This window comes from Aethalodelphis obliquidens, unplaced genomic scaffold (assembly GCF_003676395.1).
Source record: "Aethalodelphis obliquidens isolate GAN/ISIS:26980383/991018 unplaced genomic scaffold, ASM367639v1 scaffold35, whole genome shotgun sequence".
Lineage (NCBI taxonomy): Eukaryota > Metazoa > Chordata > Mammalia > Artiodactyla > Delphinidae > Aethalodelphis > Aethalodelphis obliquidens.
Window position 1 is genome coordinate 7,707,287 of NW_020837979.1, and position 26,206 is coordinate 7,733,492.

A 26,206-nucleotide genomic window follows, 5' to 3' on the forward strand; every position below is an offset into this window, starting at 1 on the left:
TCCTGTGGGTCCACCGCAACCCGACCACCCCTGATGCCCAAAATGCCTTTTTCTCCTCCAGGCACCTGCTCCCTGGGGGTCACCCTGGGACACAGGTGAGCTGACCTTGTTTAGGAGCAGACAAGCAAGCAGAGCACAGACCCTGCCTCCCGTGTCCCCCGTCCACTGCCATGTCCTCCGCCACCTGGCCCTCTGCTCACTCCAATCCGGCCTGGCCTCAACCCTTTGCAGAAACCTTTCCAGAAACACCTTTTTCAGAAACCACTCTTGCAGTCAGGAACAGCGGCTGCCAGATGCAGGGGATGTTACCTCCTCCTGGGGCCCCGACACTGCCCGCTCTCCCTCAAGTGGGCACCTCACCTCTGGCCACACCTTCCGGATCTCTGCTTCCTGGGCTGGCGCCCTCAGCCTAAGGCCAGCTCTCCAACTGCCCCCAGCATGACCCCTCTCCCGGTTAGGACCAGCTACTCACCACCCACCTAGAGGCCTGCTCTGTTCCTCTCCTTGTCGCCTCTCACACCTGCCCCGCTGAAGACCACGCCTCGGCTCTCCAGTCTGTCCCTTCCCATCTGCACTGCCCCTGCCTGACCCAGGTCACCGCCTCTGGCCCGGACTCTTCCCGACAACCCCCTCGTCACATCTGGCCCCTCACATCTTTCCAGCACATGGCCGGCAGATGACCTTCTTCAGATGTGACTCTGCTGGTGTCCTGTCCCGCTGAAAGGTCTCCGACCGTGTGGGGAGGACCCTACACCTGGGGATCGATGGACACTGACCACTGGGCTCAGAGGCTCAACAGGAATATGGCATGTCGTCCTGGAGACCACATGTCCTTAACAGCAAGAACTTTCAGATAGCTTTCAGTTCTAAAACACGTAGATCACATGCATGTAATGACGTGACAGGAAAGGTCTTCACGTACCAACAGAAGGTCATTAGAAGCTACACACACCCAATCCCCTCCTCTCCAACACCTGCACACACTCTTGCACATGTGGGCACACGTGACTCTTCCCTGTTGCCTGGCAGGTGACCCTGGAGGAGTTCATGAGGCACAGGCCTTTAGGACCAAGGTGTGGCTCTATGCCTGCCATCCAGGCCTCTCCGTCCTCACCCCTGCTCACTGCTGCCTGCCACCTGAGCCTCCGGCCCCACGTGGCTTCTCCCCACCTGCCTCTGTTCAGGCTCCTTGGCCCGGGACGCCAGGTCTCTCCTCCACCTCCTCATATAACCAACTCCTACTTACTCTTTAAAACCCACTTCCAGGAAGCCCTCCCAGACCCCCTGAGACCTCACTAGGGCCCCTACTCCCTGCATTCATCTTAATCCTTGCAGCCACCTCTCTGCTACCAGCCCAAGTCTCTCGAGGACACGGACCTCGTCTGGTTCATCTTTGTGTTCCAGCACCAAAGACGAGCCCGGTATGTGGCTGAACTTAAAGGAAGGAGGGATAACAAAGTCCAGGTGGCCCTCGGAGCCCGGAGAGGACTAAGCACACGCTCTCCAGCAGCTCAGCGACCAACGGATGCAGCCCCTGGCCCACAGAGGTGGCCCGGCACGCACCTTTCGGCCAGCGTCTGCTGCTCGTTGATGCCCACGTTGAAGAGCACGGGCTGCACCCGCAGCAGCATCCCGCTCTGGATCTCCCGGGGTAGGGCGTCAAACAGGGGGCCCGGCAGGGGGATCCGCACGTTAAAGCCATCCCTGAAATGCAGAAGAAGAGGAGGGTCAGGCCTGCGACAGGGAGATGCGAGACAGGCAAGCAAGGAGAGGAAGGCCCTGCTGGCCTCAGGACGGGACAGCGGCCTGGCCCAGCTCAGAGACCTCCTAGCTGCCGGTCACCGACCTGTACAGGGCTGTGAAATGAGTGTAGCGGGCTGGGATGAGCGTTTCCAGCTGAATGCAACGGAATAAAGCAAAAATGAAACGTGCATCACATGTGATGAACACAGATGAAAACTGCGCTAGTTCTGAGAATCAGAAAAACATTTCTACCGATTTCCTGTGATGACGGGCAGCATGTCGGTTGATGCATTAGAAGTAGCCTGAGTGACTTTGAAGGTCACGTTCCTCAAGTCCATGATCCCAAGACTCATGTCCTCCAGCATGGCCAGCTCCTCCCCTGGAGGCAAGAGAGGGAAAGGGCTGTCAGGCAGAGGGGACCTGCGCTCTCCCCTGGACTCAGCGTGGCCATGAAGGACAGTGATGAGTTCAGGGCGGCAGTGACGAGGCGGTGAGAGTTGGGGGGAGGCTGGCCAAGTGCCTCACTTCTCCGTGAGTAAAGCCCACTACTGAAGTTCTATGGCCACGTTAAAAAGCGCAGCTGGTGCAACCACGCCTTGTAGTTCCCAGCCCTTTCCTGGCGAAGGGAGGGGTGGGGGACCTACACGTGGGAACCTCAGAAGGCAAAGCCGGCTCGTTAGGTGTTGTGATCTTTCCGTATTCTTTAGATCTTTTGATATTTCTTCAATGTCTTAGAACTCCAAAGATTAACAGATACTTTAAAAAAATTATCTGTTTTTACCTTCTAAGAAGAAATAAACAGAAAACAAAGGTGAGGAGAAGAGAGCATTTATAAGACAATTTGGAAATACCAACAAATTTTTAAAATACTCCTACTGTGTGACCCAGCAACTTTCCTTCTAATAATTTAGTGGGTGCAAAAATGGGCCACAAGCGGGTGTTTGTGTGTGTGCCTGTGTGTAACTATATAGGGCTTTTTTTAGTTCTTTGTCACCTATCGGGGTGTTTGGATACATTTTCATCAGTACGTGTTACCTGTGTACCAGAAAACCACTCAGGGAGACGAGAGGGGGCCACACACGGAGGCTCTCCCAAGCCCAGCCCAGGCGGCTCACCGTAGGTGCTCAGCAGGCTCTCAAACTGGGCGAGCAGCCCGATGGTGTAGAGCTGCCGCAAGAAGCCGTCGTCGTGCAGGCAGTTCCTCAGCTTGATGACGAAGCCACAGATCAGCGCCGTCAGCTGCAGGGAACAGACACCGCCTCACCTCGCGCCTGGCCCGCCCCGGTTCCTGCACCCGCGTTGCTCTGCCTGCGGCGGCCCCTCGCCCTCGGGGGCTGGGACCAGGAGTGCAGAGGCCACGGGAGGGCTCGCTTCCAAAGGTCCGTCTGGTTTTGGGTCAGTTTCCGACCCGACCTTGGGGTCACTCCTGGGCCAGAACCTTCTGGAAGCCCAGAATGATTTCCCCACGGTGAAAGGAAAGGCCTCTATGCCCGAAGATCCAGAGCAGCGCTGGCTGGAAAGCGGGGTGCTCACGACGAGGGGCAGGAGCGGAGAACAGGGTGCCCCGTGCACAGCCCCGGCCTCGTGGGGACAGGAAGCCGCACGGAACCCACCAAGCCTCTGCCAGCGTTCACTCTGCTAATCAGATGACTGCACCTGAACACTGGTGATGCTCATCTAAGCTCTTCCCTCCTCTGAAGGGAAATCGAAATCACCGGAATAGAGCTGTGCCTGAGCGGGCCTAATACCTGCTGCTTTATAAACCAGAAAACAGATTGCGCGTCTTCCCTCAATGAACTCCTCCGCAGGGAAGAACAAAGGTGGCACCAGGGCCGGTGTGACCCCAGGCTCCTTGGGGCAGGTTCCCAGGGAGCAGGTGTGAAGCCGGACTGTCCTGAGCACCTGCGATCCAGCAGCTCCCCTCCCCCTCCCTCCAAGGCCAACACCCAGGCCTCAGGCCACACGGGCAAAGCCACAGGCGGGAGGGCAAAGCGCCACGCTGGTTTCCTCAACCGGCAGAGAGGGACAGGTTCACCTACCGTCTGGCAGAAGACCACGTCGCGGCGGTACTGCAGGCTCAGGAAGGTGGCGATGGTGGGCGCGCTGTCCTGCATGAGCAGGAAGACCATCGCCTTCTTGGCCTTGTCGCTCATCATGGCCACGCAGTCCGTGAGGGTGGTCAGCAGGGGGTACAGGGCCTCGCTCCACTCACCTGGCACGAGGGGCGGTCGGCTCAGAAGGTGGCGCTTCGAAGGCCCCCGGCCCCCAGTCCCGCACCGGCCCGGCCACCCTGCCTGCCCCTCCCGCCTCCGCAGGGCCCAGAAGGAGCGCCAAGTTCAGCCCCGGTCTCTGCCCTCCTAGCCTGAAGCTTCTCCAGCAAACACACCATCAGCCCTCCTCGGGGACCACCGACACCCGCTCTGGGGACTCTACACACTCACGGCCCCGACTGTTCCTTTCGAGCAAGATGACAGCGAGCTCTGGGAGTCATGACTCAGCAGGAACACATTGTGTCTGCGGAGGCCAGTGCCTCCCAGCACCGCCATCCCTCGCGGGGTACCTGCTGTCTGGCTTCTCTGATCCAGGTGGCGAGGCAGAGCCCCGGGCTTCCGGAGCAAGGCCAACCCAGCCTGGCCGAGCCTTTGCGCCGCGGGCGCAGGCCCCACCCACGACTGCGGAAGGACCCTCCCCGCCTACGCAGCCCTCAGCGTCCCCGCCTCCTGCGCTTTCTTCCCCGCTGCCACCTTCCTGCCAGACTCCCCCTATTCCTGGCTTAGTGCGGTTTTTCTGTTTTTGGAATATAAGGAAACTTTGACCCTGTACCAAAACAACTTTTTAAAAATAGAACCTCAGGGGAGAAAAACAGAGTGAAAGGTATTTTTGGCTTTGGCTCTTCTCGGTCCTTCCTATTTGGAAGACATTTAGACGAGAAAAGACATGCCCCCATCAGTTATATTTTTTTAACAGGCCACCAAGCCCAGAAATAGGCACTGGATCATCACCACTGGGTGCCCCACCCGGAGCGCGGCGAAGGCAGTGGTGTGCAGCCCGGGCAGGGCACCCTCCTAGGATGGGGTGCATGCGGGTCACAGGATGCCCGTGGCCGTCGCCCCACCCAGGACAGGACCTGGCCTCGTGAGCAGTGCAGCTGCTAGGATGGTCAGCTCCGTCTCAGATAAACAGAATCTTAAAAAGAGAGAAGGGAGCTGTGGTTCTGCTCTCTCCAACTGTGTGCTTCACGCTTTGCTGAGAAACAAATTCAGAGAAACGCCTAAAACCTACAAAAGGACTTCCCTGTACTCAGTGTTTGGTCAACGCAGATTTTCAAGTCTACGTAGCCATTCAGAATTTGGAAATGATCTAAGTGTGTATGCAGACACACTGTACGCGGACAAGGATTTCTACCTCTAGTGGAAAAAAGCAGGCTTACATTTAGAAAGTCTACAGCAAAAAGGTCCTGGCAAATAAATCACAGTGGAAAAGAACCCTGCATGGAGGAGTGGAAAATGTGAGTCCCAGGCCCCAGCTGCCACTGAGCAGTGGTGGGCGAGCCGTGGGCAGGTCCCCTGACCCCTCAGCCACAGGCGCCCTTTGCGGTAAAACGGGGCGACTGTTGTGGATAATATCCACGTCTTTCTTCCTCTAAAATTCTCAGAGACCATGTTTTTGTTTCTTTGAAGAACTCTGTTGAATCCATGTTCAACAACTGTCAGAAAAGGCCAATGGGCATTAAGTTTTAATAGCCAAGTAGTTTGGGGAAAGGTAGGCAGTCATTAAGACTACGCTTCACCTCAGAAGTAAAGGCTCTTAGAGCAAGTGTTGCCAATTTTACTTTCTGTTCCACTTAACATGAATATATATATGTAATCACTATGCAACTCATGATCATTTTAACCTGAAAGTGATCAGAATATACAAGTGGTCTTATGTGACTGAGCAAGCCCTCTGCATACAATTTTTTACTCTGCCTACTTCTGTTTAAACAAAATCCACATAAGAATGACTTAGTTTTGCTGCATTAGAGAAAAAACAACAAACCAGACAAAAAAAAAAAAAAAAAAAAAAGACACTGAAAAAAACTGTAGAATTGGAAGAATGGTTTAAAAAAAAAGCACTCAGGGTTTGTTCCGGAGAAGAGATGTGGCCCTGGGCGGGAGTTGAGCCTGATGTCCGCCTAGAGAAGGGCTCAGCCATGTCTGGATGGCTCCGGAGTTCAATGAGAGCATCAACCAGCCCTTAAATCAACACCTGTGAGTGCCTCACTCTCTGTTTTCTCACTTAATCCACAGAGAGAGCACTAGTAATATGGGTAAGGAAAGCCTCAGAAAGGCTAAGTGTCTTCCCAGACACACAAAAAGAATGGCCACTTGTACACACATCTGACTACGCAGCAAAGAGTCATTGGGGATTAATACATTTTGGGTCAACACGAGGGGAAACCAAACTTCAGAACTTCCAAACAAAATAAATTTCAGGGACAGTGATGAGATTTCTACCAGAACCTAGTTAAGTACAGGTGTCTGGGACGTTAGGGTTGGTGAAGGGGTTTACTCTGCCTCCTACATCGAGAAAGTCTGGCAATGAACAAAAAACACCAGTGCCTAAGCAGCACCCTTCGTGCTGGAGCCGATGCCCCTTGTGGGACAAGCTCCCGACCTCACTGCTCACCTGCAACATGCACTGACGGGTGGCCAGTCCAAGACTGTGCTACTTTAGGTAGCTTTGCTTTGTGTATTTTTTTTTTTTTTCTCATTAATAGGGGAAGGAAAGGAGAAAGTAGGGAGAGAGAGAGAGAGAGAGGAAATGGCGTGTTCTAACTCAGACTAAATACAGCTCTGTGGGAAAAGCTAAAGGAACCCCTGGCAGGGGACCTTTTAGTCCATCTGACATCAACTGTGGACAGGCCACCAAAGCTTCTGGAAGTGACAGAGCTCACAGAAGACGAGGAGAGCTGTACAAGCCAGGCTGCCCGAGTGCTGCCCGGGAACCCGCTAGACCTCCCCTCGGCTCTACAAACTGCAGGGCTCGCAGAGCCGAGGAAAGCCCCGAGCTGCCTCGGGCCAGGGTCATGAGGCCGCCACCCCCTTTCCTGGCCTTAACTGCTGGGGACGGTCACCGCCACGGGGCTCGGGGGAGACAGCGCAGCGAGAAGGCACCGACCTGTCCTGCAGGTAAGCTGGGGGGACTGGGAGTCCAGAGGCAGGTGGGAAGGAGCCAGGCCCGGGCCAGGGGAGGTGCTGGGGAGGGCCCAGGGAACCGGAGCTGGAGACCTGCTCGTGACCAAACTAACGTTTCTGGGGAGAGAAACTGAGGGGCTGAAAGCAAACTCGGGGGTTATGAGGTGCCCCATCAGATGACCCGCTGATGAGCAAATGGGGTTCTGGAGTCACGGCCGTGAGCGGAGCTGAATTCCCCGGTGCCGTGTGAGCGAGAGGATGCTCTGAGAGCTGACGGGAATAGTGCGGCAAATCCCGCAATCACAGCTGGCTGCGCCCTAGACATGAGGCAGGCGGCCTGCTATGTCATATTTACATGCAGTCAGAGGGCGGGATGCAATCCTCAGGCTGACTGGGTAGCTGCTTTTTGGAGTGTAAGGGGAAAAAAACCCCACAACATCGTACTTGGGGGTCTCATGCTCCCTCTGGGAAAACCACAAGCCACATTGAGGAAATTCGATACGAACTAGAGCAGGGGTCGGCACAGTTTTTCTGTAAAGGACTAGACAGTCGACACTTTAGGCTTTGAAGGCCACAGGGTCTCTGTCACAACTACTGGACTCCGGCACTGCCCCAAAGCAGCCGTGGACAGTATGTGAACGAATGGGCGTGACTTATTTCCAGGAAAACGGTATTTACAGGAGCAGGCGGTGGACGGGATTCGCTCGGAAAAGTGGTTTGCCGACCCCTGAACTAGAGTCACAAACACTGATTTCTACATGCAAATGCAGTCCAAAAGATGCCATTTCTAGCACTAACTCCACCCGAAGCCCACAGCAGTGCCTGACAGGAAGTCTAAGGCTGCAGCCAGGCTCAGAAGAGAGGAGGCTGTGTGATTACCGTGCCACAGCATCTGGACGGCTACCTCTTATCTGCCTCCCCCTCCATGGGACGCTCACAAGCTCAGGTGAAATCACAGGAAGCGTCACGTACCATCAGGTACCTCTCTTAGCCAGGCCACCCACTTCAGGAAGCCTAATGCGCTCGTGGACACTAACTTCTGAAAAGGGTTTAGGACGGGAAAGTGACAAAAACGCATGTGGTAGCCTGCTTCTGGCCACAATACCAGCCCGACTGGCCCCTCGGCAAACCTAAGAAAAGTTGCTACATCCCTCACAATGAGGAAACTCCTAAAATGTTTTCCTGACTCTGGGAGTACAAGGTAACCTTTGACAGTTTAGCTACAAACATGCCCTGAATATTAAGAAGACGTCTGCAGAAGCCTTGAACAGAAACCACGTACCTGGGCTGGACTCTTCAGGAGGGGGACTGCAATCTGCACAGAAATGGAGGGTGACACGGATGATTAAGGAGCGGCACACGGTTCAAACACGAGCAACTCAACGCTTAGCGCAACTGCGGCAGCAGCTGGCAGTAGGCCGGCTAAACCGAGCCTCGGAGAAGAGGCCGGGGGCCTGCCTGCCTCTTCCCCAGGAGTCACACGAAGGTGGTCGGGCTGCCTGGAGCTCCCTGCCCGATCCACCGGTGTCAACGTGCATGTTGCTGGTACTTCAACATGACACACTCTTCGGGAAGAGCAGGTTAACGTGTCACAATGAGATAAAGCCCCCACGTCCATCCCATTGCATGTGCTGGAGCCCACGCTCGCTCACGACACCTGGAAGTAAACTTGCAGTGAGAGAGACTGACCGGTAAATCGAGCGTGCAGCTCAGAGCCCACCGCCCTGACTGACTCTAGAGCCCGGGCTAAAGGTCGGCTGCTGAGATCCAAAAAGGTTAGGGTCCAGTCATGAAACCCATATACCAGACACATGCATGCCAATCTTTACGATGTATAAGCCAAATACAAAACGTTTATGACTGAGGGGAGTCTGGAGTTGGAACATCCCTCCAGGTCCCTCAAGAATACCAAGTGTAACTCAATTTCACCTACACTGAGTCACATCGGGAAGTACTCGTTTCAAGTTCTCTTCTCCCTTAAAAACTCTAAAATTCCTGGTTAACTGGGTGTGCCACCTGAAACAAACAAGTTTGAAAAGGGATCGTTTGGGCTAAAAGCTTATTTTATTTTATGTCTAAACTTTTCAGTTCAAAGAACGTTTTAGGATCCTGAAACAGGTGGTTTCAGATCCTCAAGAATAACTGGAACCAGCTGAACGGAGACTTTGACAACCTGGATTGTCCAGAAGGGTGGTGGCAGGGATCTTCTCTCTAATTGTCTTTGGCAATGACTTCTTAAACTGGCCAACGGGACAGAAAATAGAGCAAAATTAAAGGCCTCTGTATGCTGAAGACTTCAGCGTCTTCACTAGAGTGCAAATATCCTGAGACTGCCTGCTTCACACAGAGGGAAACCACCGTGGCGCGTGTGATGCACAGCGGTGACTGTTCAACATCTGTCTGGCTAAAATCAGAACTACCCCAGGCCTTGGAAAAATACAGACTTCTACCTCCCCATAACCCTTCCTCCAAGATCCCAAGGCTCTATGAGGAGAAGGGTTTAGAAGCCTGTTTTCATGATCTGCAGTGATCCCAAACTGCTGGGCTGGGACCATGCCTGAGAAGGGATCAGGGGTTAAACCCACTGGGTAGGCTCGTCTTTCAGTCAAACGGGAGAGAGGGATCTCCTCTTAGATCACAGAGGCCCTGCGATTTGATGCCCACTGTGGACTGCTCCACACACATGCGGATTTTAGCGCACAGTCTCAGGGGTACGGGGACCTGGGGTGCAACCCATAGATCTCAGGTTAAGAGAAACCTGGTCCAGGGTTTGAAGGACTCTTCGGGGATGAGGAGAGCAGGAGAGAGTGTGTGGGGGAGGTAATGGAAGTCACCAAATCCTGACAGTTTGCAGACGGGTCACTTGGGTGGAAAACCAGGAGGAGAGGGAGGCTCATGGAGCCTCTGCGGTCCCCGCTGCGGGGGACTGGTCAGTGGGCCCTGCGGAGCCCTGACCCCAGGCGGGGCTGAGGCAGGGCGACTCCTTGATGAAAGATGAAAACCAAGGACCCAGGACAGGGTAGAGAATTGCAATGAAAAGAGAGAACGCCTTTCAAAGGGGCATGGAGTTGTTCACGGGCAGTAAATACGCTGGTGTGAACACAACCCCGCTCATTAGGCCAAAACAAGTGCCCCAGGAACCTGGAAGGGCATCGGGAGTCACGACAGAGCCCAGCTCTGGTCCCTGAGGACAAGAGATTGAGTAAAACAAATGGCTCACAGTCTGGTTTGTCCAGATCCTCCTGATCATGCCGAGGTCTGGACGGCTTCCCGGCTGTGCTCAGATTTTTAAATTAAGGACCACGTGCAGGTAATTTAGAGGCCTGTGGTTTCATAAGTTTCTTTTGAGCGCTGATCAGAGTCAGACTCTCTCAAATGCTTCCTACTCCCATGAGCACAACAGAGCTGATCTGTACGGCACACACAGGTACAAGTCAAGCCCTAAATATCACAAAGAAATGCTCCTTTAAATAACTTTAAAACTGCGCTTAAATTTGTCTATATATTTGAACAATAGGGGACGTGCCTAGAAAAAGAGGACATTTAAGTTATGAATACAACAGTATATCCAGTTAAATGAACTATCTCCTGCATTTAAAAAAATCCAATCAGTAACTTTTTTTAAATATGCAGAAAAATGTTTAAATTGCAAGCAAGACAATATTAAAGAGAAATGAGCAATGAACTTTCAGAAATTTTTTTAAAGAAACACAATTTACATTAAAAAAAAAAAAATGACAGCACGAACAAAGACAAAACAGTTCCATGAACCAAACACAGGTTTGGGGAACTGAAAGTCGAACCCCTCACAGATGGCAGAGTGGAGGACGGGGACACCGAGGAAACACAGGCTCGAGTGAGAGCACACCCTGAGGACAGACTGCAGGCGGACAGGAGGGGGAGGGTGTCTGACAAACCCAAGGAGGATTTACCAAGAGGCTCCGACAGGGGAGCGAGACCCTGCCTTGAATGAAAGCTGCCCGGTTCAGAAATGACAAGTCCCACTGCCAGCGGCCCATCCCTGGCCCAGCTGGGCCTTAACCCGCCCACAGGGGGGCAAGGAGGCGGCGGCGGCAGCTGGATCTCAGCTGCCTGGCGCACAACCCCACCAGCTCTTCCGGGGAAAGGCCAGAGCTGCAGGGACCAGGGACCCACGGGTTCAGGAGGCACGAGGCCCCCCGCTGTAAGGCGGCAGCGGGCAGAGCGTCTGGTCATGCCCTGTGTCTCCGCAGGCAGCAGGCTGTTTCTGAAGCGTGCCGCTTCACGCCAGCGTCCCGCCTTCTACCGAGAGCCCCACCTTGGAGGTGGCGCCGAACAGAGGAACCGAACTGGCCCCCCCAGACGTGGGAGCGGGGCCCACCCTCTGACTGGGTTACGAGCAAGGCCCAGGGCAGCAGGCCTCTGCCGGATAAGCGCACCCAGCCAGTGACAACCAGGCTTTCCAGACAAGTCCGCTGGGCCTGCCACCAGCTCTCATCCAGAGAGAGCTGCGCGCCTCACCTTGTCCCTGATGCCTGATGCCGTAAGCAACCTCACGAGAAAGGCATCTACCGTTCGGCCTCCTTCGGGTCCCCAGACTGGCTGACAAACCAGCAAAGTCCAGGAGCCCCACCCTCCCGGATGCGGCAGCGTGAGCCCGCGGGGCCCTGAGGACCGGCCTTCGCCTGCAGGCTCACACGCGGCCCCCCCCCCCGCCCCCACTGCTCTGGGTGCCGCGACACCCCCTCTGCTGAGAGGCCTCCCTGCAGTCTGCGTGGCGGGCGTGGAGTTAGAGACACACACGAACACACAGACAGCGCTCGAGGTGGAGGTGGGAAGCCGGGTGCGTACGCACGTGTGGTCGGGTGAGGGCGGCATGCGGCGGGGGGGCGTGGCGAGGGGGGCCCGTCGCAGAGGGGGTCCTCCGGTCGGATCCAGTAGGCCTGGCTGCCCCGGTTACCTTTCCTTCCTGCGCAGCTGCCTGTGCCGGGGAGGCTGTGGTCGCAGCCCTCGGCCTGCAGGCGCTCCCGCTGCAGCAGCTTGTCTGCCCGCTGGATGATGCACTCCAGGCTCTTGTCCACGTTCAGCCACACCTTCTCCTGGCGGACCCAAGGGGCGCGGGGTCAGCTCTCCCAGCAGGAGACACAGGGCAGAAAGCAGGGCCCGCCCCCCACCCCCAGGCGCCACGCCCACTGAGACCCCTCAGGATGCAGAGAGGGTGAGACAATTTGGAATCCCCCATTAAGCTGCATCTGCTTTTCCAAAGACAAGTCGATGTCCCGTGGGCGTCAGTTTCAAAGCTTGGGGGACGTCTGTTAGTCGCTGTCCCGGAGGCCACTGTGGGTACAAGGGCCACGGGAGCACCCTCGTCCCCTCCTCCCTCCCCGCAGACCTCGTACAAACACCGCAGGGGACTGAGGTCTTCTGGATGGAGGCCGTGGATCGCTCAGCATGGGGGACGGGGGCGGGGGGTCCCTGCAGAAACCCAGGCAGCACTCAGGACGCCAGGGCAGGCCTGGGGGAGCGCGCTGCTGCCGCCGGCAGTCCGGTGCCCCCAGGACGACACCGCCGAAGAACAGTCCCAGCAAATGACAAACACGAGTCCGTGATGTGTCACTCCCTCAAGGGGCAGACCCTGCTCTCAAAGCCCACCCAGCGGAAGCAACATCGTGACGGGATGTCAGGGCGGCGTCTCCCAAATCCTCACCAAGCTGCCCAGCACCTCAGCTCCCACATCTCCAGAGAGACGTGGCCCCGGCAGGGCTGACGGCCAGTGGAGGCCGAGGGGGCAGGGCCCGGGCTGGGCCCGACACCCGCGAGGGAGCGAGGCCTCGCATTTTCCAGGCCGGCTCAGCGGTAGGGTGACAGGCGGGGGCGGCAGACTCACCCACTCCTCCTCGTGCCAGTCCACCTGCAGGGAAGACCGGCTGTTCCTGCCCGACCACCTGGCCATGAGGGTGTCCTGGTCGTTCCTCAGCATCACCTGCTCCTCCTCAGTGGAGGTGGGCGAGGCCTTGGAGGCGATGTAGTCGGGCCGGGCCGCGTTCAGCCCGTGGATGGAGGTGGCCAGCAGCTTGCAGTCGCACACGGTGACCAGCTGCCGGGTCTGCAGGGACACATGCACACCCGGCCTCTCTGAGCGCCCAGCCCACCCCCCTCCGCCCTCCCGCACGGTGCCCACACCCCAAGAGCTGCAGCCCTCGAGACGGCCGAGGTTTAAGGCTGCCTGCCGCACGACAGGCCCGGCTGAATCTCGGCAAGAACTTCCCACAGAAGCCCAGAGAACGCAAGGAGGACGACAGGGAAGCCAAGAAGCCTCTGACATTCTTGGACCCCGGCCAGCCTCTGAGCCTGACATGGCTGGAGGAGGGGCCCGGGGTGAGCCCAGTGCCAGCCTTCACTGGCTTCCCGGGCTGTCCCTCCATTCCAGGGCACAGGCCTCACTTCAGTTTAACCGCTGAAGTCTTATGCGTCACATCTAATACCTGAAGCCCCGGGCAGCGGGATTCCTGGCATAGCACTTGCGGTTCTGGGGAATTCTGCACGCAACAGCAGCTCTGTGGCTCAGAATTTGACGTCTGACAGCGTCACCTTTATTTTATGAGTGGATTTAATCCCCGGCTCTCAGTCTTTTTACTGGGCAAACACATGGGAAGGATACAAGACATTCGGACAGGGAAAAGCAGCTCATCCCAGTGAAGCAGGTGTGTGTGGGGAAGTGTGACCAGAATCTGTGTGTGCACGTGTGTGTGCCTGTGGCCACGTGTGTGTTTGGCGGAGGCACGTACGTTGGGAGAGACACTGAGTCATGTGAAAAAGCATCACCCATCAATTTTTAATCAGGATCAGGTGACAGTTAATTAGAAGCTGGTTTGTGGACTATACATAACCCAGTGAAATTATACTGTTCTTATATTATGTGTGTATAATAACTCAGTTTCTTTTTTCGAACTGTGAGTACAACAGAAATGTGGCCCCAAATGTGCTGGGTAGGCAGTCACTAAGGAAGCAGAGGAACTGTCCCAGCTTCAACAAGACCCCCGTGCGCTCCCTGGAAAGCCAAGTGCATGAAGCCACAGCTGAGGCTCCTGAGCTCCGGGCTCTATTGCTGGTCTGCCCCCATCCAGCTCTGTGACCACGGGCCAGTCACCAAGCTCCGCCCCAGGCCTTTGTGGGAATAGGATCTGAAGTCAGACCTTCAAGGTCATCCCAGTGTCACCATTTGTGTGGACAGCTCTAGGCACACATGAGGTGTCCAGGGGTACTCAGAAACCCAAGGGACCCCCACCCCCCTGCAGCAGGGTAGCCTCTCCTACCTTGTCTGCTAAGATGGCGAGTGTTCTTTCGAGGCCAGTGGCGGACCTGTCCTTGGCCGCCCTCGAGAGCCTCTCTGCGTAGTAACTCACTTGGGTTTTCAGGGTGTTGATCTGGGCAATGATCTCCTTGGCTCTGACAATGTCCTGTGGTATGTAGATGATGGACTGGCAGCTGGACGACGTACTAAAAAGGATGAGAACAGCTTCTAAGGGGTTCTCTTGAATCGGTGGGGATAGTAGCACCTCCCCACCCCTGCCCACCACCAACACGAGGTGAAGCCTCCTGTTACTCGGGGCTGTTTCCTAGGCTGGTCTAGTTGTTGGTGGACAAGAGGAAATCTCAGCAGATCCATTCTGTCTGTACAGTAGAGGCTTGAAATGTTAAAATACAATTAAGCCTTTTATCCATGTTTGCATGTATCTGTATTCTTACTGTGTTTCTACCTGTGTGTACAGATGCTGAACCCAGTAGTTGCCTGGATGCTCACAACCTTTCACCTAAGAACCTCTTCTGTCAGTTTTTAAGCAGTACTTGAGTGGAGACCTGCTGACACCAGAGTGGCTCACACCGCAGTGAAGGGAGACTGCAGTAGGGGCTGGACTTTGCCAAAAGAAACCTGTCTTTTCATTTGGCCAATCAGGACTTCAAACTTTCTGCGCACAGACCCACACCCTCCCTCATGTGTCTACCCCAGCAAGTCCCCAGAACACTGGGCTTCCATCCTCTCTCCCCTGCTCCGGGACTCCCCTGCTCAATGTTCCATCGGATGAAGGGGGGCATGGAGAACATGCCGAACTGGAGGCCAGGCCTGGATGCCTCACTGGCTTTGAAAACCAGTCCTTCCCTCGTCCCCCACTCCCTGCCACCGAGCAGCATGTGCATCTTGGGATCTGATGTCAAAGCTACTGTCCGGCACAAACACCAGCCTCCGGGGATCCAACTCCACGTCCCTGGCTTCGTGGGACCTTCTAGATGGGGATGGTAAATTGCATGTCTCTTAGCTAAGATCCCCAATCAACCCAATATTATAAGTTTATTTTTCAGACCACCTGAGGAAGCTGAGGGAAACAGGGAGACGTATAAGGCAGCCATGCTTCATGTAAGGAGGGGCCCTGACTGGTCCCCTCGAAGAGCTGCCCTTTGAGTTCAGGGGAAGAGGGAGGACCACACCCCCCACTGCTGCCCCTGGAGGTGAGGGTCACACGGTAGGACTGAGCCCTTTCCCTGCTGGGCTCTTTCCAGGGTAACCCGAAGCTGGGTCACCAACAGACCGCCTTGCCCATTCCCCTGATGGACTATGGGGTAAACATGCAAAAACAAAAACCCGAAGCACCCGAGAAAAAACAACACCCCAAGCCCAGACACCACAGTGAAAAACGATGGAGCTGCCAGAAGCCCATGCAGCAGGCTGCGGTCAAGCCTGCACAGCACGAGGTGCGCACGCTGCTCTCCAACCTGCAATCGCTGCTGAATGAATAGCTGCCGTCTGGGGCAGCTGCGTCTCGGGGGCGCTGCCCCGGGTCTCGGGAGCGCCACCCCGGGTCTCGGGAGCGCTACCCCGGGACCGGCTGTGAAATTTACTCTTCCCACACGGGAAGGACGTGGCGGAATAGCTACCATCTGGGACAGCTGGGTCTCGGGAGCGCTACCCCGAACAGGCTGTGAAATTTACTCTTCCCACACGGGAAGGACGTGGCGGGAGTGAGAAAGGATGCACTTCAAAGAGCTGCTGTTCACGGATGACCGTGAACACATGAGCGTGGGAGCCCAACCACAGGCCTAAACGGGGGGCAGCCCCAGAGCCTCAGCCACCGGGGAGGGTGTCCTCAGCGTGCAGCACCTCCAGGAGTGTGCGCCCTGCCACGGCCCCTGAGCTGCTCCAGCTCTACGACAGCAGCAGTTCTGAGGGCTACGGGTGCCTCACAAGCCCCAGGGCGGAGCCCCTGTTCTGGGCCGGGGCAAGCGCCCCAGGCGGGTCTGGGGAGGCCTGGAACGGCAGTGGGGACCCCAGGCAGCAGGCATGGTGGCTTCTGGCTGCCATCTCATTGTTGGTGGAAAAAGTCACTGGGTTGTATTAATTGTTGGTTTGCCCTCCAGGGATAAAACTGGCCTTAGTAATACTGTTTTACAAATCTCCATTAACTATTAAATACCATAAAAATGTAAGCTGGCTTCATTCCTACAAGACGTGAAGGGAAACTGAAAACTGAAAAGCAACAGGTTCTTGTAAAAGAAGCCAGGAAGGGACTCCCAAACGCACCAGTGGGTTGACTTGAAATCCCAGCACCTGGGGACCTGCCCGGCCTGGGCTCCTCATATCCCGGAGGAACAAAACTGGGTCTTCGCTTCGAGTGAGCACAGCAATGAACTGCTACCAGACTGGGAGGGTTTGACACAGCAGACCGGAGATGGGCTATTCATTATCACAGAAGATTGCAGTTGGAAGGAGAATTCTGTCTATGAGGCTACAACTAGGAGCCCACGGGGGCACGGAGGGGGAAGCACCTCAGAGGAGGGGGACAGTCTCTCCGCACGAGAGCAAGACCCAAACACACACTCTCCACAGACAGAAAACTCACCAACACTCCTCAAAACTGCTAAAGAAAAGAACCAAAACGAAATATTAGCAGCTGGTTAGCAAACGGCAAATGCAAAACAAAAATTAAAAAAACAAGTTCTCTTTCGTCAAAATTCTGGAGATCATTTGTCGAGGCCCCGACTACAGGGACAATTAAACTCAAGAGCCCAGCATGCTCACTGGTGAGAGCAACGTCTGCGCGTGTGCTCGAGCCCCAGGGAGACGTCCCATGCGGGCGAGTAACACCTGCGCCGAAAGGAGAGCTCCCCTGGTGCAAACCATTCCTGCAGGTCGTGTTACGACATCAGTAGGACATTAAATAAAAATGTATATATTAGAAAAATGCTGTAGAAGCGCTTAGGGAGTAAGAGGTACTGAAGTTAACATGCCAGACAGGTATCAACACCCCAACCTTCCTGGGACAGGGACAGCCCTCTTGAGCGGCTTTCTCCTCCGGGGCCTCCACGCCAGCCTCAGGTCACACACTCGCACCTCCACGCGGCCACATGCAATGCTGCGACAGACACGCGGCTGGCTGTGCAGAGCACTGTGGCACAGGAAGCTCGCCTTTGTCCTAATTCCCAGAGAAGCACCGCGTCGGTGAGTCCTCGGAGGGATCTGGTGGCCTGGCTTGTCTGCCCAGGGAGAAGCCCTTGGTGGGGACGAATCAAGGTCGAGGAGGCTGCCAGGGGCCTCCCAGAGATGCCACCCAGCGCTCAGCTCTCACCCGACTCCCCAGCTGCTCTCCGCCAGCCTGCGGGCCCCTTGGCCCACGACCGGTGCACCTGACCTTTCTTCCCAACCCGTGCAGTCCGAGGTCACCTTGCTCAAGCCCTGTCCTGACTCCTGCCCTGGGGCCTGAGGCTCCGGCCAGGCCAGCGCTAAGCCTCCTCCGACTGCCCCGCGGGTCCTCCTGAGGCTGGCGGGCCTTGGCCTCACCATCCTCAAAGCACTCGGCTCCGGCCCCTCAAGCCCACGTTCCACGCAGACTGCCCCCTCGTGGCCCCAGCTTGTTCCTTCTCTGCAGCCCCACCTTCTTCTCCGGGCCTCGCCGCCCCGTCTCCTCCAGAACCTCGCTCCATCAGTGTCCTCTGCCGTCTCCCCCCACTTGCCTTCATCTCTCCTATCAGCCTGAGCACGGGCTCGTCTCGGTCACCTTCTGCGCGCCTGAGGCCTTCACGCTGCTCTTCCACCTCACGGTCCCAGGAGCCCAGGCCTCGGCCACACGCATAGCATCCACTTCCTACACCCGCACCCCCTGGTCAAGGTAAGCCTGGCGCGTGACGCTCGGCAAGATCACCCACGCCTCGCGGCGTCCAGCTCGACAGCTCGGTTTAGCGCTCTCTCCCATCCCCTCTGATCCACAGCACACCCTGCACCCTCCGCTCGCCGATTTCCAGCAGGCTCCGAGCGCTGGTGCTGACTTTGCCCCAGGGCCAGGCCCAGACCCGTCAGCTCTGGTCACCTCCGCGCCGCCTGCGCCTGCCCGGCCCCTCCCCTCGGCTCCTGCCCCCAAGGCCCCGCCCCTCACCGCGAGCTCCGCAAGGCCCGCCCCACCCCGCCCACCTCCCAAGTTCCTGCTCCGCGTGGTCAACTCCACGCAGCCCCTTGAGCCTTTCTGACACCGACGACCTCTCCCGGGCTTCACGCTTTGTGACCTTCAACCGACCGACCAGGGCCTGTAAAGGGCAGCCGAGCCCCAGCGTCCAGGAGGGCCGCCGCCTGGGGCGCTGCTCTCCAGGTGCATTTCCATCCGCTGTCATTTTACAGGGACAGGACCACGGCTCGGGTGCCTCGTCACCCACCCAGCTCAGTCACACACACAGAGCAGCACAGGGCCCGTAAGGCAGCTCCTCCCGCCCCGCAAAAGCAGATCGGATGCTGGATGTTTTCTGTGGTCCCGTTTTGACTTTCTTTTTTTTTTACCCTAGGAAGCGTCAGACGGCAGCACAAGGACAACAAACACCCTCCAAGAACTTACTGTTTCTTGGTCTCTTCAAATTTGTGCAGCTTTTTGCGGAGACCTCCTGACTTAAAGCCTTGGCAGTGTGCTGCTGGCGCTCCGATGGTGACAATGTCGTAGTTCTGATCTGAATGACAGAAAGCTCTCCTCCATTACTCTGGGCTCAGGCCTGTGGACGAGCCAGCTACAGGGATACGTGCACAACTCTGGGATCCCCCGCCAGCCCACTTCCAAGCAGCCTGTGGTTCCCTCAGTCGCACAGCCCGGGCTGCCCGAGGGCCTCTGGAGCCAAGCACCATCATCTCGGCTACGAGGGTCCTGTCTCAGGGGAGAGTCACACAGGGCAGAGGGCAACTACCCAGCGACTCAGCTTGCATCCCTCCTTCAGAAGGATGACCTGTGGGCAATTTTCTGCCACAGCAACACAAAGGGAAGCTGGAGGGAGGACAAACGAGGGGAAGGGGTCTGTGCTCTCCACAGAGGCCTTCCGGAGGCCCTTGGGCTGGGCCTTTGCCGAGCGCCCAGCAGCAGCACACACAGGGCAGGCTGGGGCAGATGTGGGGCAGCTCAGGGAGAAAAGAAGTGAGATGTGATCGAGCGAGACGGTTACCTGATCCTCCATCGTCCTGAACTCTCATCCTCTGTATGTGTAAGTTTGTGGGAACAAATTCTAACTTTTTATCTGCTTTCAAACTGCTTGCCTTGAACGAGGGACCTGAGGAATGGAATGTGAGAAAATAAAGATGGTCAGCCCGTATCCCCCATTCATGAACGGTGGGTGGAGAAGGGACAGTTTGAGGGTACTGCCGCGGGTATGCAGGTGTGTGTCAGCAGTGGCCTCAGAAACTCTGAGCTGCCCGTGAGCACACTTCCTTCCCAGACGATGGGGGTGGAACATTGAGGGAGAGCAGCTCCCGGCCAGAAGACTGGTTCGGGGTCCTAGGTGGTGAAAGGGGCCTGGGGGATCCACCCTCAGAGGCTCGGGAGCGACGCCGGGCCTTCCCATCGGCAGCTCTCAACCGACAGGTCTGACACAGGGACAGGATTCTGTGCAGCACGATGTCAGCACCACTATAAAAAGCAAGTGGGCCCGTGCCAGGAAGTGCCTGTTCCAACTGTAGAGCCTGCCGGCATCCAAGAGCTAAGAAACTGGTGTGACGGGAGCAACACTTCTCAATTCTGAAAAGTGATGAGAAGGTCTGCTCATCACCCCACGTCTATCAGATGAGCAAACGCTACACAGCCGCGATTCTGGCCTCCGGAAGACACGCTAACACGTCCCCTTGCACATCCTGGGGTGGGGCTCAGGAGTTTGGACCATGTTTTCTACCAAATATTCACAATCTTATTTCTATAATTAGAATACTTAACTAATTAAGTAAAGAACTACTTGCCTAGAAAAAGAGACTATAAATTACACTAATGATCAGGAGAAATAAACATTCCACCTGGTGAAAAAAGACAACTTTATTTTGCCAGTATGCAAAACGCAGACCAGCCACTGTCCGCTTTGCACTTTGCCACGGGAGATGGTTCTCTAGCTACTGACGGGGTAGCCCACGGACCCCCGGCACTGGCATCCTGGGAGCCTGTTATAAATGCAGAATCCCAGATCTGCTGTTCACGAGACTCTCTGGAGACTTAGAAGCACACTGACATCTCAGAAGCTCTGCTCTAGAAGAATCATGGTGGGGGCGTTTCAGACTTTCCCAGGTAACAAGCATCCAGCCCGGGCAGGTCCCTAAGTCCCTTCAGACAAACACGGCCATTTGTCTTAGAAATACACTTAGATCTGCTCTTCAGATTCAAAGCAAACCCCGGGCACCATCATCTTGTCATCACTCCTGTAAACCTGGCTGCTTCCCAGCCAAGTTTAGGGACTGGTTCCTCTGTGCTGTCCCCACATTAAGGGGTTACGATTTTCTTTAAAAGCTGAAATTCTATTATAAAGAGGGGAAGGAGGGAAGAATCTGAAGAGAATAAAGTAATAGAAAACCAAAAAAGTCACTCCATTTGGAACCAAGCGGGAATGAGTTAAAGCATAGTCTTCTAAACCTACCCTGAAAATGTTTTGAAAATCAAGTGGCATCTTTCAAGAAGAAAAGATGTGTCTATATTTCACGTTCACTTTTGAGGCTTAAAATGGAGAGCTCCACTCAGACAATTCATATGTAAATATAAGGACCGCTAAACAGTTACACCGGGAGATCTAGAAAACCCTGCCTTGCTTTGTCTCAAGGCAAACAGCCTGCATCCTTTTGGCCATTCCACTGATGCTAGACCAAGATGAAGAAATAAAATGAACCAACAGCCTGTGACTTTGTCTCTCCTGAATTTCATCCTACAGCGGTTGTTTTGGCAGATGACACCATGGAAGGAACTTTCGATGCAATTCACACATTTGTCTTCTCAATTAAGATCTGAAAACTCCATATTTGAGAGAACTCACACCTACATGAGAATCTATTTTTAAAAATCCATTAGAGTGTCTGTCAGTGGGAATATGGAAGTGACCCTAGGTTCCAGATTTCCAGCTGGGAAAATGAGAGCGGGTGAGCCATGGTGGGGTTGAGAGCGGGCACCCACCTTTGTACTGATGGAGGTCGGTCAGGTTCTCCTGGTACGTGAGGATGATGGTCTGGTACTGAGTGACGATCTGGCGCCGGAGGCTCTCCCAGCAAGGGGACAGTTCCCCCAGCTCCTCCAGTTCACACACTCTGCAAGCAAGACACACCCATCAGGCCATGGCGCCGGCTCCCTCCCAGCAGAGGCTCAGGAGTCCTGACCAGCCAGGAGGGCAGATGGATGTGGACGCGTCATGCCCAGGGGAGGCCCTGCGAGTCTGGAGGGGCAGCAGCAGGGCAGGACAGCAGACAGCTCCAAGAGCGGCTGTAAAAAAGGCAGACCACTGACCACGTGGAAACTGCACAGACAGGCTTTTCATAGGAACTCAGTCAAATGTTCAGGGAAAACTAAGAGAAGGAGTGAAGAGGGGAGTGGCTCCACCAGGCACCAGGCACCCTGGCGACCTTGCATGTGTCCAGAGGCCACAGGGGCGTGAAGGCTTGAACTGCAGCCTGAGTCTGACCCTACTGGAGCACAGGAGGATTGGAGCCTGAGGGCAACTGCTACAGGCTCTCCCCACCCCTCCATCCCCCCTACCCGGGGCTGTCACTGCCTCCTGGATTCTGGGAGGCGGGGCTTTCTGCCCTCACCAGAGCAGAGCTGCAGAATATAAAGCTGTCCCGCGAGCCGGGCTGCTCAGCAACGGGGGTCCCATGGCTCCTGCTGTGGCCACCAGGCCCCTTTTGTTTCACTGTCATCCTATTCGGGTCCGGGACAAGGACCCTGGGAAGATGGCAGCTTTAGCTATCGTTCCCTTTATTACCTGTGTAAATAATGAACTGTCTAGATCTAAAAGTGCATAGAGAAGAAGCCAAGGGAAAAAAAGAATTTGTTATATCCACAAAAATGAAAGCAAAGCTGTTTAAGAACTGAAATATAAACTTCTTAGCTCAGCAGGAAATAAGAGCTACATAATCAGAATAATGAACACAAAAAAATGGATTCAAAAAAAAGGATAACCATTTTAGGAAATTTAGGAAACTAGGGGGGAAAGTATAAAAGACCCAAAATCCTCTTCACAGGAAATCAGCAGTTAATCTCTGAAGTTGATTCATCAAGAGAGCACTCTATACATAAATCGAGAAATACAGCAGAAAACACTAAAACGGCTAAAAGTGGTTGTTTCTTGGGAAGGAGATCAGAAAGTTGAGCATCCCAAGACTTACGCTTTTCGTTAAAAACCTTTTTGCGCTCTTTGGCTTTTTATACTACGCACATTTTCCTCTAAGGGGGGGAAAAAGCTAAGTTTATAGAAGTGTTTAGGAATCTACTAAATTTTCTAAAGTTAAAAAAAAATTTTAAAGCCGTGCCATTTTATTATTATTATTATTACTAATCAACGAGGTTAACGTAAAAGAACCCTCGGCACAGGCAAGGCTGGGTGGGACCGATGTCCCCGTGGGTTGCCGGCTGAGTGGCCCCGCTCGCCTTGGGTCTGCCACCGAGCCTGTCTGCCTCAGCCACTGCGGGCCCTTCTCTCTCCGTGTCTCTGCCCGTGCGTCACGTGGCTCCTCCTTGTGCTTCGGGTGTCAGCTTAGTGTCACCGTCTCTCAGAGGCCTGCCCCGGCCACCCTCCTCCTTCTCACAGCCCCTTTTAAGTTCTGCACACCAGTGACCCGTCTGGGCCCCATGTGGCCCAAGTTCTGTTACTGATTGTCTCCTACGGTCCATCTCACTCATCAAGACCCCCGCCTCCCCACCACAGTGAGCAGAACACTGGCCACGTGGTGGGTGTGGGAAACAACAAAACCCTCCAAACCGACACAATGAATGAATGAACTCTTCCGAGTTACAGTGCACCAAACAGTGGGAAATTATGCGTAACTAAAAATTTAGTGAAACTGAAGATATGTAGAAAAGTAGATGGTAGCTACGTAAATATATTACAAATATGGAAAAGTTGAAAGGAAGTTTTAAAAAATTAACTCTATAAAATATACACAGGGCTTCCCCGGTGGCGCAGTGGTTAAGAATCCGCCTGCCAACACAGAGGACACGGGTTCAAGCCCTGGTCCGGGAAGATCCCACGTGTCGTGGAGCAACTAAGCCCGTGCGCCACAACTACTGAGCCCGTGAGCCACAACTACTGAGCCTGCGCTCTAGAGCCCACGTGCCACAACTACTGAAGCCCGCACACCTAGAGCACGGAGAACAACAAGAGAAGCCACCGCAACGAGAAGCCTGCACACTGCAACGAAAAGAAGTCCCCCACTCGCCACAACTAGAGAAAGCCCGCGCACAGCAACAAAAACCCAACACAGCCAAAAATAAATAAAATAAATTCATCTAAAAAAATAAAAAATAAATAAAATATACACACATGGGGGATAAAGCAGCTCATTGCATTATTCTTCCCCTTTTTCTCTAAGTTCAAATTTTTTTTCAAGATAGAAAAATTAAAACAAAATAGCTGTATTAAAACAGTAGGATCTGGCTGCACTGTTTTCCTTCACGCAGCTGCTGTGTTGCATCTACGATTAACACTGCTCGATGGCAAGGAGCAGAGATGACTCTTAGGCGGACGGGAGACGTACTCTGCAGTGCCCGGACCTCCCCGCAGGCTGCTCCCCGCCTCAGGACCAGTGAAGCAGGCCCCGGGCCGAGAGACACAGAGGATCAGTGTCCTGATGGGTCATCCTTAGCCCTCTGGAGCCCGGACCGTAGGAAACCGTGACCCAGGCAGCCGCAACCAGAGAGGGACCAGCTAGTCTAACTTTCTCAAGGTCGGAGGGGAGGCGAGGGGAGGGGAACCCGTGCTCAGCAGGGGCACAGCTGGCGTGTCGGGCACGCTGTCTCGTGACGTCCTCGCGCAGAAACCCCGGGACACAGATGAGCAAACTGAGTCCAGGCCGCGCAGCAGGCAGGCGGCGGACGCCGGGCGTGCGGGCCATGTGAGGCCAGTGCTCACCCACCCCGTCCACGGGCCTTCCAGACGGGAGGGGCAGATGACAGGGGGCCTCACCTGGCCGCGTCCTCCTCCAGCAGGAGCTTCACGAACTGCCGGGGCACGTGCAGGGACAGCACGCTCTCTGCCATCTGCTCCAGGATCCGCAGGTGGTTGCCCTCGGTGGTCGGGAACCGGTACATGCGGCAGACGGCACCGCCAAACACTGAGGCGGGAGGGCGAAGGGCCGCAGTGAGCAGGCGCAGGCCGCCGCGGGGCCCCCTCCCCGCCGGCCCCCGGGTCTCCTTCCTGCTCATCTCCAGGGAGTTAAAACACTTAAACCCACACCCACAGAGTGACCGAGCCCGACACCATCGAGACAGAGCAAAAGGAAGCAGGAGCCTCCTCCCCGGAGGGTCACGAGGTCCCGACACGCTGCCACAAAGGACGGCACGCTGATGTGCAGAGAGAGGTGACGATGGGCGTGCACAGCCGTGACAATCAGAGCGGGTGGGGAAGCAGACCACGAACCCGCGTGGACACTCACGAGTGGCAAGGGTACCGACAGAGGAAGCTGCTTACCCGATTTCAGTAAAGTGTCTTTTCGCAACGAAGCGTATTTGGATCGGATTCCCAAGGCCTCGGTCAAGCTCTCGTCAACAGGCAGAACCATCTAAAAACACGTACGGAAAAGCATGAGGAAACTGTGACTGACTCCAGAGCACATCATGTCATAAAAGAACCCTTGAAACTAACATCCACCAACAACTCTACGAGGAACGCACAGCCAGACAAGTGAGGCCCCCTCCCAGGACGCTGAACATACTCCGCCCACACAGCTTTCTAGAAATGCACAACTTTCGAAGTCACTTCCCCTTGTCTTTGAGTGTTCTGACGTGTAGGATGAAAGGGCAGTGGTAGACGAGGCCCACGAGTATTTCCACAGCTGACGTTCAGGTTCATTTGGGGTAAAATGAGAGATCTCTGTATTTTACAATGACTGCCAGCGTTTGGGCTCTGAAATTAGAACTGTCGTTTGAGAGTGTCTGGGTGAGCGGCTATGCATCAGAGAGGGTGACACGGTTGGTGGGGGTGGGGGGGGGGCGGGCACAGGTGTGAGACGGGGCCCAGGCGACTGCGAGGCAGAGGAGTGTCTGGGAGAGGAAGACCGTGACCAGCCCTCAGGGTGACCTGGGTCTCACTCCACACCCACGAGCCACCTCTGCCCTCTGCACTCTGGAGGGACGCCGGCGTGGCCTGGGGCAGGGGCAGGGGCCCGCTTCTCTCTACGTGGAGAAGTACCTGGGGGGACTGGCGCGCCCGGCAGAGCCCGGCCTTCCCCTCCCCACAGCTCACTGGCAAAGTGCGTCGGGACAGTCCTCGACTCCTCACGGAGAGGAGCAGAGTGGTGTGCTCACCCTCCCGTTGACGGTGTCCAGAGACCGGGTCACGGGGGGCCGCTGGTCTGACTTCTCCTCCATCTGCCAGCCCATCACGGTGATGTTGCCCACGCGGTCGCTCTCCGCAGACCTGCAACCGGCAACGCGCTTCGGTAAATAGCGCCGTGACTGCGCTTCGTTTTCTGCTTCAACACAAAGCACAGCTTCCTGGATGGTCAAGGGGTCCTGGGGGTGCCAGGATGGGGCCAGCTGGTGGGTCAGGCAGCAGTTACCGTGTGCACAGGCTCCGGGGGAGGCAGGCGAGGAGATGGGGGCACAGAAGAGGGCTGTGTCTGAGAGGAGACGATGCCCCAGAGATGGGTGGCGTGCCCGGTGAAGCGGGGGTCAGGGGTAGCCAATGCCCGCTCGGGAGGCTGGCGCCCATCAGCCCTGGGCTGACCCCGCCCCGGAGAGTGATGCGGACACACCTTGCAATCGGGACTGGAGAGCACCTTCTTCTGGCACTAGACCCCTTTTCTACTCGTTCCCACCCCACCCTCA

The 26,206-nt window shown here is 55.6% G+C and overlaps 1 protein-coding gene across 11 annotated transcripts in view; it reads right to left on the reverse strand.

The window, feature by feature from the left end:
* The window catches only part of INPP4A (inositol polyphosphate-4-phosphatase type I A), a 148,597-nt gene that overhangs the window by 34,074 nt on the left and 88,317 nt on the right, over window positions 1–26,206 (reverse strand). For 8 of the 11 annotated variants that reach the window (XR_003437653.1, XR_003437651.1, XR_003437652.1 and 5 more), the window contains 14 exons: window positions 25,685–25,796; window positions 24,849–24,939; window positions 24,345–24,492; window positions 21,344–21,474; window positions 19,368–19,472; window positions 18,776–18,884; window positions 14,216–14,399; window positions 12,787–13,005; window positions 11,755–11,998; window positions 8,203–8,235; window positions 3,783–3,955; window positions 2,859–2,982; window positions 1,996–2,122; window positions 1,564–1,704 (listed from right to left, as the gene is read on the reverse strand). Coding sequence is in view for 8 of the 11 variants with exons in the window: in XM_027128879.1 (XP_026984680.1) it covers window positions 1,564–1,704; window positions 1,996–2,122; window positions 2,859–2,982; window positions 3,783–3,955; window positions 8,203–8,235; window positions 11,755–11,998; window positions 12,787–13,005; window positions 14,216–14,399; window positions 18,776–18,884; window positions 19,368–19,472; window positions 21,344–21,474; window positions 24,345–24,492; window positions 24,849–24,939; window positions 25,685–25,796 (1,941 nt within the window). In the remaining 3 variants the exon portion in view is untranslated. The remainder of the gene's footprint in view (window positions 1–1,563; window positions 1,705–1,995; window positions 2,123–2,858; window positions 2,983–3,782; window positions 3,956–8,202; window positions 8,236–11,754; window positions 11,999–12,786; window positions 13,006–14,215; window positions 14,400–18,775; window positions 18,885–19,367; window positions 19,473–21,343; window positions 21,475–24,344; window positions 24,493–24,848; window positions 24,940–25,684; window positions 25,797–26,206) is intronic. The other 3 variants (XM_027128884.1, XM_027128888.1, XM_027128885.1) reach the window with 2 other exon arrangements.